Source organism: Narcine bancroftii, chromosome 2 (assembly GCF_036971445.1).
Source record: "Narcine bancroftii isolate sNarBan1 chromosome 2, sNarBan1.hap1, whole genome shotgun sequence".
In the NCBI taxonomy this organism is placed as follows: domain Eukaryota; kingdom Metazoa; phylum Chordata; class Chondrichthyes; order Torpediniformes; family Narcinidae; genus Narcine; species Narcine bancroftii.
The window spans coordinates 251,809,935-251,821,145 of NC_091470.1; the positions used below are offsets into that span (position 1 = coordinate 251,809,935).

The 11,211-nt window shown below is 39.9% G+C and overlaps 1 protein-coding gene across 1 annotated transcript in view; it reads left to right on the forward strand.

Annotated features, from left to right (window-relative positions):
- LOC138752673 (voltage-gated potassium channel regulatory subunit KCNG2-like) overlaps positions 1-11,010 on the forward strand; it is a 36,850-nt gene extending 25,840 nt beyond the window's left edge. Inside the window, exon 2 of the mRNA XM_069915400.1 lies at positions 9,921-11,010. Within this exon, the coding sequence (XP_069771501.1) occupies positions 9,921-10,685 (765 nt within the window). The 3' untranslated portion in view covers positions 10,686-11,010. The remainder of the gene's footprint in view (positions 1-9,920) is intronic.
- The last annotated feature ends 201 nt before the right edge of the window (positions 11,011-11,211 follow it).

Here is an 11,211-nt window from a genome sequence, read left to right on the forward strand (position 1 = left end):
TCCGACAGGCATAGCAGGGGGTGATTAGGCCCATTGTTTTCATAATAGTTAACAATGGTGAAGGATCATTGTAACCCAGATATAAACATGGGTGTCACCGGAGATTGGAGCAATTTGTGCTCATTAAGCACCTTGCTGCTTCCACCATTGCCATTTATGCACTTGGAATTCCTGTGGAGCCTATTGGGACAGTGGAAACTTCTGCAGGCTTCCCAGCCCTTGGTAAGTGCAACGAACAAGCTTGAAAAGTGGACTATTCCCATTTCAAATCAAAGGAAGGCCTTTATAATTAACTACATTCAATCAAATGAAATGTGTTTAAGAGTGAGAACATTTATTTAAAAATCATTTTGATGTTAATGAGCCCTAATGTTTTTGTAGAATGATGTGTTAGGGACACACTGGCCCAAGGACAGCTTGACAATAGCCACCTTGGGTTAGTGGAAGATTGGTCCCAATATTTAATGGCCACTATCAGGAATACTGAAATGAAAATTAAACCATTTGTTATCAGAATGGTTTTTATAAGCATTTTGTTCTTAGGACTTTTTCCCTGTTGGAATTTAGCATCCTTTATTTATGATCCGATTTATTCCTGTGTGACTGTAAAATATTCTTGCCAAGGATGAATATAATTACTCTGTGGTGATATTTTGCAAACTAGTTAGTGGCATTTGGTATGAATACTTATTTGCATTTATTAAGAATTCTTTTGCACCGTCAGTGCAGAAGTTTCAGCAGTGGGCCATAAGAAAGATGGTAGCTGTTGATGATGCATCAAGGGCCAAATATTCTGAAGGACTGATTCATGTAAGATCCATTTTAAAATGTGCAATTAAATAGAGGCATACGTAAGTGCAACTAATGGGCGTTGAACTACATGTGCATTGAACTCTGCATCTGATGTTGATTTTAATTGAAATTCAGAAGAGCTCAAGTGCAGGTGTCACTATGTTGTGTGCTTAGACTATAAAGAAATGAACCAATTTGAAAGAGGGGGAAAGGGAGAGAAACAGGAAGGGGGGGAAGTTTACATGTCACATTCTCTGACATTAGGCCTTTTCACACTGCAGGCGAGCGGTGTGCCTACTTGTACCTGGGTGAAATTCCCAGGAAGGACGGACCTCCTGGGGCTTTCACACCGTGGTCCAAATTCCCTGGAAATTGCCCTCCTCAACAATTTAGGGGAACCTGCACCAACCGTGAGAAAGAAAACAACAGAAGGTAGAAAACAACTACCTAGCAACCCCAACAAATTTCCACCAAAAGATCAAGGTGAAAGTGTGCCAAGATGGTGGAGGGAAAGTTCGGGGAATTCAACAAAGTAGAAGAAAGTTGAGATAACTAGCTAGAATGGTTTAACCACTAAACCATAGCCCACAATATTGTGGAAGGTCCAGTAAAATGCAAACATGCCCTCTTCCTCAATATAATGGCCAGCAAAACATTCGACCTCCTTAAGACCTTGTTGTCCCCGGAGGATCCAGAGACAAGGACATTAAAAAAATTATGCACAGCTCTAAGGAACAATTTAAGCCCCAAACCACCAGTTATGATAGAAAGGACCAGGAGAAACAATAAGTGAATACCTGCCATCATTGTGCAAACTGGCGGAGCACTGTCATTTCGAGCAGTTTCTAAATCAGACACTGTGAGACAAATTAGTGATGGGGCTGAAAATCAGCAAGCAAGGCAAAATTTATTAGCAATGGATGAAGACGTTAAATTACAGATTGCATATAGGACTGCCTGGAGCTCTGAAATGGCAGATAAAAACTTGTATGTGGGTCAACCAGACCTACTGGTCGGGAGGTCTTCCCACCAACAATGCTTCCATTGTGGGAAATCAAGGTCCTGACATTTCAACTCCTGAGGGATTACACATCCGAGGAATAAACGGAGGAAACACAGCAATCTTTATACGGCTAAAATAAACAGACACCCCCTGAAGATGGAGTTAGACACATAGACAGAGGTGTCCCCAATGCCGTTAGATGTAAAGGAACACTTGCTACCATGCCTCCTGGTAAAAACACCTGAAATAACTCTAAGATCTGTTACAGGAGACAGAATCAAAGTGTTTGGAAAAAGTATGGTCCAAGTACAACACAAACAACAGCAACCAAAAACACTCTCTCTACATCGTAGAGACCCAGCGACCAGCATTTTTTTTGAAGAAACCGGCTACAATACATTCCCCTTGACTTGCTGGAAATCGATTCAATACTAAATGTAAACCAAACGGACACCTCCCAGCCAGACCTTGACCAAATCCTCAACCACCACAGAGTGGTTTTCCAACAAGAATTGGGGAAAATCAAAGGTATTCAAGCCAAAATGCAATTAAAAGATAATGCAGAACCAAAATTCTTCAAAGCCAGAACAGTCCTATTTGCTATGAAAGGAAAATTGAGGCTGAATTAAACAGACTAAGACATGATGGCATATTAGAACCAATACAATACAGTGATTAGGTAGTGCCCATCGTACCTGTACGAAAAGCAAACGGTGAAATTTGAATTGGTGGCGATTACAAAATCACTATCAATCCATCACTTAAAATACCCGAACACCCCATGCTCAAGGCAGAAGAATTGTTCCAAGCACTAAATGGAGGGTAAAAATTCACAAAACTAGATTTGTTACAAGCTTATCAACAGATAGAATTGGACAAAAAAAAATCAAATATGACAATCAATAGCCATTTGGGACTATTCACCTACACACGCATACCTGACAGAATTAAGCAGTACCTGTGATTTTTCAAGCAATGCTGGACAAATTACTACATGGACTCTCAGTTGGGTGTTTCCTAGATGATATGATCACCATGGGCTGAAACTACAGTGAACACTTACAAAATTTTAACCAGACTACAACAAGCTAATATACGATTATGAAAGGACAAATGGGTCTTCATGTGCCCCTCAGTAACATATCTTGGGTTTACAATCGACAACGAGGGGGTGCAAATTAATCCACCAGGAACAGAAGCCATTTGGAAGGCCCCATACCCAGCCAATAAATCAGAATTACAGTCCTTCCTAGGACTTGTTAATTATTATGGAAAATATAACCCTAATATGTCTACACTATGCAGCCTGCTGAACCAATTGCTCAAGAAAGATCAAACATGGTATTGGAACACAGAAACTAAAAACACAGTTGATCAACTGAAGGAAATACTAACGTCAACAAATAGTTGTTGATCCACTACGACCCTAGTAAAGAAATTACACAAGCCGTGGATGATTCACCTGTGGAACTAGGAGCGGTACTATCCCAAATCACAGAAAAAGGTGAGCAACCAGTAGCAAATGCTTTGTGAACATTAACCACAAGCGAACACAATTATGCCCAACTAGGAAGAGGATTGGCAATAATTTTTGGTGTAAAAAATTCCACCAATATCTTTATGAAAAAAAATTCAGCTTGATCACAAACAAGCCTCTTAGTTTAATTCTGGGGCCACACAAAGGTATATCAGTATTAGCTGCAGCCAGAGTTCAAAGGTGGGCCATGCTACTAGTGGCATATAACTATGATATAAAATATATACCAGGAAGACTCAACAGCCATGCAGATGCCTTATCACCCACGCTTCTACCCGAGACAGAACAATGAGAAGAAATTAGTAAATGGACAGCAGAGGCAGCTGCCATCAACCAAGAACAACTTCAACGACTGCCCATTACAGCCCAGATGATCGGAAAGGAAACCCAAAAAGAGGCAACATTAAGCAAGATCCTATACTTCACCCTTAATGGGTGGCCCGAATCTGAAGTCATTCCAGAAGATCTAAAACCCTACTACAAACGCCGCCATGAAATATCAGTCGAAGAAGGACGTTTACTCTGGGGTACCCGTACAATTATTCCAGCCAATTGGCAAACTACCATGTTATCAGAACTACACCACAACTATCGGGAATGGTACTAATGAAGGCACTGGCCTGGATGCGTGTCTGGTGGCCCTTCATAGACAGACACATTGAAACAAGAGTAAGAGAATGCAAAGTATGTCAGTCAATGCAGCCAAAAATGCTGCAAGCCAAAGCTAACCCATGGAAATGGCCATCCAAACCCTGGCATCGGATTCATGTAGACTTTGCCGAACCATTCATGGGTGAGACTTTCCTAATAGCTGTGGACGCACACTCCAAATGGCCAGAAGTTTCAGAGCTGAAAAATACTAAAGCAGATCGCACGATTGACCGTCTATGAGCCACTTACAGATTGCCTCATGAATTAATTACGGACAATGGGCCCTAATTTACATCAGAACATTTTTAAACATTTATGCGCGACAATATCAGACATATTTTGTCCACACCCTATCACCCAAGTACTAATGAGGAGGCAGAATGTTTTGTATAAATGTTCAAAAAGCAATGAAAACCATGAAACTTTTAAATGCCTCTTGGACATACAAAAATCGCAGATTTCCTATTGGGGTAGAGAAACACACCGCATTCTACCACAAAACACACCCCAGCAGAACTAATGTTTGGCCACAACCTGGGGACCAGGCTGTCCACAGTTCATTCATATCTTGGTCTCAGATTGCAAAAAAACAGCATCGCCATCAATCTCACCTAGAACATTGGAAGTGGACGAGAGAGTTCTGGTACAAGATTATAGACAATATAAAGACCCATGGGTGGTAGGAATAATCTTACAAAAATTGATCCCCTGTTCATACTCTGTTCTAGTGGGGTCAGATTGTGGAAACGACACATTGACTGACACTAAGGTCCATGAACTGCCTCATGAACTGGAGGAGGTGGAACCGGACCTGCCATGGTCTGCCCTGACCATCCCAACCCTCAGACCGCATGAGGGAGGGGACAGAGACAGTCACAGAGCCAAGCAGTCCAATGAGGAGTTCAGTAACTGAGACAAGCAGTAGGAGGGCAGTGAAGACGGACAGTCGCCGCCAAAGGTCAGCGAAGGTGGGCAGTCGCCGCTGATTTGACCACCGACCTCACTATCTACAGGTCTTAAGCAAAGACTGGCACAGCAAACCATGCTGAGGTGGTTAAAAAGAGAAAGAAGACCACCTGAATACTTTAAGGACTATATGCTTCGATTATTATTAAGTACTTTCCATTTTATAATTACTCACGGGATGTATTCTAATTCTCACTTGTAGTCTTGGGCCTGATGTAATCTTATTAGTTCGAAGGGGCCTAGTCAGCATTTACTGCACATCATGATGTCACCCTTCCATATATATAGATAGCCCCATGTGTCAGTAGCCAGGTTAGTCTAATAGAAGTAAAGGATGAGAAAGCATCACGTCTCTGAGTCTTATATTGTGTGAGTGCATACACAACAATATAGGCTAGAGAGTTCTACAGATTCTCACCCTCTGAATTTCCTCTCAAACTGACTTACCATGAGGCCACAAGTTGCTTTCAGTTTTCACCACCAGAGGAACCATCCTCTCATCCTCAATGGGAGCCCCTGGGGGCAATAGCACATTTAAGTAAAAGCCTATTTTTCTTTTCACCTTGAGGAACATTTTTACTTATGTAGTTGGTAGGAGAAAAGTAGGGAAGAAACCAAAGCTTGACCGCTTCACAGGGAAGGGGGCTACTATAATTTGAGTAGAGTCCATGTTGGGGATAGGGTGTGGGGTGAGGGGAGCATAGCCGAGAAAAGGTTGAGAATGGCTGTCCTAAGGGATCAACGTCCATGCATTGCCTTGAAGCAAAATTTATCTTGAACAAGGAGCCTGGTTGATTATGGTCATCACAGTGGAGCATGACACTGCCCTGATCAAACATAGACTCCCCTGAACACTCGTCACTGGCTTTTGGGGGACATTTCAGTTATAAGCCCTCTTTCTAATTCCTGAAGTGACTGATCTGATTACAGACCTGGAATCAAAGCAAGGGATCTATCAGCCACTAGATATTTAGAAACTTTTTTCCTCATTGGAGATATCTAAAACCAGAGGGCAAAGGTTTAAGATGAGGGTTAGATGTGAACGGAGGAAAAATAAATTCAGAGGGTGGTTGGAATGGGGGGCATGGCAAGATGGCATAGAGTCTAGACGTGTAATCTCGACCTCTCTGGCCTGACTTTTAAGTACCCATTTTTAACCCATTGTTTTCAAGTTTAAACTTCTTAAATTTTAGTTTAAAGTATTAAGAAACTATTATGGCCATTAATGGTAAAAAGATTAAACCTCAAGTGCAGAAGAAGTTACATTTTCAAAGTACTGAAGATTTGGGGCCTAAACAACTTGCTACAGCTTTAGGTTTAATTTCTTGAGTGCCTAAACTACAAAGACTGCCTGTGGGAGCTGATAAAAAAATGTCTACTACTCACCAAGTGAAGGACAGCGCTGGAATTACCCGTTCTCTGGAGGAAGGTGCGTGTTCCCAAGAAGTGGATCCCGATTCTGGCAGCCCGCCGACTTTAACGGAGGGAGATTGCAGGAAGACGACTCCATTGTCTGAAATGCTTCAGGAAGCATTTCAACCTGAAGATCTCGAATTCATCCGTGATTTTTTGAAAAAAACTGCGAGCTGCGGGAGGAGTCCAGCGTCGACCCCCTGAGGAAGTCAGGGTGGCGTCGCTGGGAGTCCAGACCTGCAGTAAGACCATTAAAAAGCCTGTTGTTGAGTTGCAGCAGGAGGTGCAGTTACCTGGTTCTGCCACTACGTTAAAGAAAGCAGGGCTGAGCTTTTCTGAATTACAATGTAAGCAGTTAGATGCTGTCATTCAGTCTATAATGAATGAGTTGGCTCAAAGGATAAGTTCAGAATTGAATACAGTTAAAGTACGTGTAGAAGCATCTTGTGAAGATTTAAAAAATTTTCAGTCTGCTTTTTTGGAATGTCAACAACAAGTGGCTTCTAATACAGAAAAAGTGTTGAAGGTTGAAAAGTCCATTATAGAATTGTGAGAACATGAGAAGGAGTTAGAGAGGAAAATAGACTATTTGGAGAATCAAAGTAGAAGGAATAATGTGAAAATTGTCGGTTTGCCAGAAGGTATGGAAGGACAAGATCCTCTTCGTTTTTTTAACAGATTGGATCCCACAAGTACTAGGGCAAGAATTTTTTTCTGAAGGCTTGGTATTGGAAAGGGCTCATAGAACTTTAAGGAGATCATCTTTACCTGATCAGCCACCGAGACCTGTAATAATTCGATGTTTGAATTATTTGGATAGAGAAGCAATACTTCAATTGGCGGTGCAAAATGCGAGAAAACGACAAAGTCCGTTATTGATTCAGAATAGCAGAGTTTTTTTGTATCCTGATTTGAGTCAAGAGGTTATTCAACATCGACGTCGATTTAATCCAGTTAAAGAAGTTTTGTGGCGTAAAGGTTATAAGTTTACTTTTCACTATCCGGCAGTGTTGAAGGTGTTTCATGGAGACTATCAATCTCGTTTTTTTGAGGATGATCAAGAAGCAATGATTTTTGCTGATTCATTGCCAGATATAAGAGGACAAAGACGTAGACCACCATTGTCTCCTAAAGAAAAATCTGGTTGTTCTGAAAATGGAAGAAATGGTAGAAATGGGAAAAACGGGAATGGAAAGAGTCCAATTTCTTTTGGAATGGGATTCCGAGTTTGGAACCTCTTGGATGAATAGCAGAATCTTCTTATTCATATTTTACTTTTTATGTTATTATGATATTTTGAGATTTTTTTTTGTTCGGCTAGGGAGGAAGAGATTTGTTCTAGTATCTGTTAGTCATCAGCCACTGGTGGGTGATCCACACCCAAATTTTGTTTAGGGATTACTACCTTTTGGTAGTTTTTTTTTTGGGAGGGGGTTTTGTTAATTTTTTTTTCTTATTTTGTTTTATTTTCATTTTATCTAGCTTTTATTTTGTGATTTTTTTTCTCCTATTGGAGGGCCTATATGCAATAATTTGAGTTTTTATATAAAGATATTATTGGTCTTTAGTAATATCAGTAGATATGTTAAAGTTTGCTACTTTTAATGTTCGAGGTTTATACAGTTTGATTAGGCGTAATGATGAGGGACAGCTATGGTATTGATAAGAATTCTTTGTTTCTTTATTTTTAAATTAGATTTTTGGTAAAATGTGAGTTTGGTAGCGATATGATTTTGCCTGAAATGACTAAATTTGAGACTTTTCTTATGAAGGTACCAGAGAAGGGTTATATTTCATTTATGTATTAAATGTTATAGGATGGTATGGATAAAAAGGGTTGGGATAAATCCAAATCTGTATAAGACTAAAATACTTTTAGATCTGATAGTATCTTTATTGGGCAGTTTGCAACCTCTCAAAGGTTTGGGATTAGATAAATCTCAATTTGCTTTTGTATATTTAGCATTATTTGTAGAGAAAAAATGTATTGTTAATATGTGGAAAGATACAAATATGATTGATATTAATAGATGGCATAATGAGAGGATACACTGTTTAATAATGGAAAAAATTACATATGTTTCGTGCGATAACTATAGCTTTTTTATTAGTAAGTTGTTGTTATATTCAGAATATTTACATTTTGATTTATGTTGATTAGATTTTAATATGTCTGTTTAATTTTTCCTTACTATTTTTTTCTTTCTTTATGACTTTCCTTAGGAGAGCTGGCTGAAGGGGGGGGGGGGGGGGGGGTTCTCTCTCTTTTTTCATTTTTTCTTTTTTTTCTATAAAATATAACATTCATGTTTTTTGTTTATTGTTGTATATGTTATATACTATCTGTATTTTGAATGAATAAATAAAGTTTAAAAAAAAGAGGGTGGTTGGAATTTGGAACACAATACCCAAGTGGATGCTCTCACAATATTTTAACAAGATATTCACAAGAGCCAGTTTCTTTGCTGTGCAACATCATCTGGCAGGTTCAGCATGTAGAAATGTTGAAGGTTGTGTTCATAGGAAAAATGTAGAAAGTTGTGTTTATAAGATAGTTACAAAATCGTTTATAAGAAAACCAGTGTAAGTTTTACTGAGTCAAAAGCTTCCAGAGAATAGGTTAGAAGTTTAAAGCTAACAAACCTCTCAGACCTCTCATCTTCTACAGAACCTCCAGGCTCCAGATATCCTGATGGCTGCCTGATATCTTTATCACAATAGTGCTAACTGACTACTGATAGGATCAACGAGCTGTCAAAAGGCAGCCCATTCATAATCGGTTTCCCGCCCAAATGCAGCCAATTAAGTTACTACCCGTTCTTTCTTTGGCTTGGCTTCGCGGACGAAGATTTATGGAGGGGTAATGTCCACGTCAGACTACCCATTAGACATTATGTAAATTGTCAAAGGCTGCAATAGGCATCCAGCAACACTGATGGCGCCATGCAGTCCCTGGTTGACATTGTTTCTGCTCAGTAGTTTTGTCCACCACTGTTAACTTTTTAATAATTTAAGATTAGAGTGAAACTAGCTATTTGCATGTGTTAATTGAAAACCAAAAATCAGGCAGGCAGACAGATATTGGTGTGTACTGAGAGCAACTCTTCAAGACTTCAGATGACTTTTGTATACAAGAAGGATGTCTATTAATTATGACTTGTACATAATGATAGACATCAAACCATTTCCCTATCTCTAGGAAGAGGATATGCAAAATGCAAAACATAAGTTGTAACAATATAAGTTGAAACAATACATTCAAAGAAATGATATCCAATTTATATGCAGAAAAATGCCTGAAATATTGTACCCTGTGACTGTGTTCTTTGAATGAGACCAAACAATCTTAGTGAGGTGTCTACCCAATACTAACAACTGCTCATTCCTGCTAACGTTATTTGAATAAAGTCTGTTTGAATTGTCCTATGCGGCTTGGTTGTACTTTTTGTACAGGAGCACGGCTATTATAAACATTCCCTTCAATGAGGTTGAGTTACCCACCACACAGCACCAACTATCATTTTAACGGATTTTCCTCTTCCTCTTTTTTTCCCTCAGGGTGAATGCTCCCAGAAGTGCTACAACATATTCGTACTGGAGACTGTCTGCGTGGGCTGGTTTTCATTTGAGTTCCTGCTGCGGTTTATCCAAGCGCAAAGCAAATGCGCATTTCTAAAAACTCCTCTGAATACCATTGACATATTGGCCATTTTGCCTTATTACATCAGCCTGATTATTGATGCCTTTTCAGTTGAGGAGAAGCCTAGTGGTTCTGGAAACCTGGATTTGGAGAAAATAGGCCTGGTCCTCCGGGTTTTGCGTGCCTTGAGGATTTTGTATGTTATGAGATTGGTGCGTCATTCCCTAGGGTTACAGACATTGGGCCTCACGATTCAACGATGCACGCGGGAATTTGGGCTCCTTCTGCTCTTTCTCTGCGTGGCTATGGCACTTTACTCACCTCTTGTTTTTTTAGCAGAGAGGGAATTGGGTGCCAAGCATGAGTTTGCTAGTATCCCAAGCAGCTACTGGTGGGCAGTTATCTCGATGACCACTGTGGGTTACGGAGACATGGTCCCTCGCAGTATACCTGGACAGGTGGTAGCTCTGAGCAGTATCCTGAGCGGCATTCTCCTCATGGCCTTCCCTGTTACCTCTATCTTTCACACCTTCTCCCGTTCCTACTTGGAATTGAAAGATCAACAGCAGCGCCTCTCAAACAGCAAGATCCAGCTCAAAGGAGAAGCCAAGTGTTCAAACAGTGACAGCTCTCAGGAAACAGACATCTCTTTCCCAATGAACTTTGGTAAAAAAGGATATTAAATACAGAGGAACCTGCAGACTGGAGAATTAAATCAAAGACCATCATCTCTGTCCAGACTGGGAAGCAACCAATGTCTTCACACAAAGTTGTTGAAATCAGTGTTTATCTCACCATTATCTATATTTGGGTTTGACCTGTTAACGTGGTTGGAGCTGATGCCCAGCATAAAAACAAGGAAAAGACAACAAGAAATCCTCTTGCAGTCAGTAAACACTGCAATTGTAATGAAAAAATCTTTTGGCATCCTAATTTTTGTACAGTGTCAGATGAAAGATCAAAAATGCGCAAGTGCTTGGCAGTTAAGTATCTCATGAAGACTGTCGTAGTACTGGCACAATGCATGTTCTGATAGCTTTTGTTTCACTTCACATATGCATTCTTTAACTGATTAGTCAATCAGGATCTACACCATCTGATGAAATTTGGAGCAAGAAACAAATTTGAATTCATGATCTGAAAATTTTCTTACTAATTGTTTATAACCTCTGATTTCTTGTTTGATAACACCAATGTACTGCTACTTTG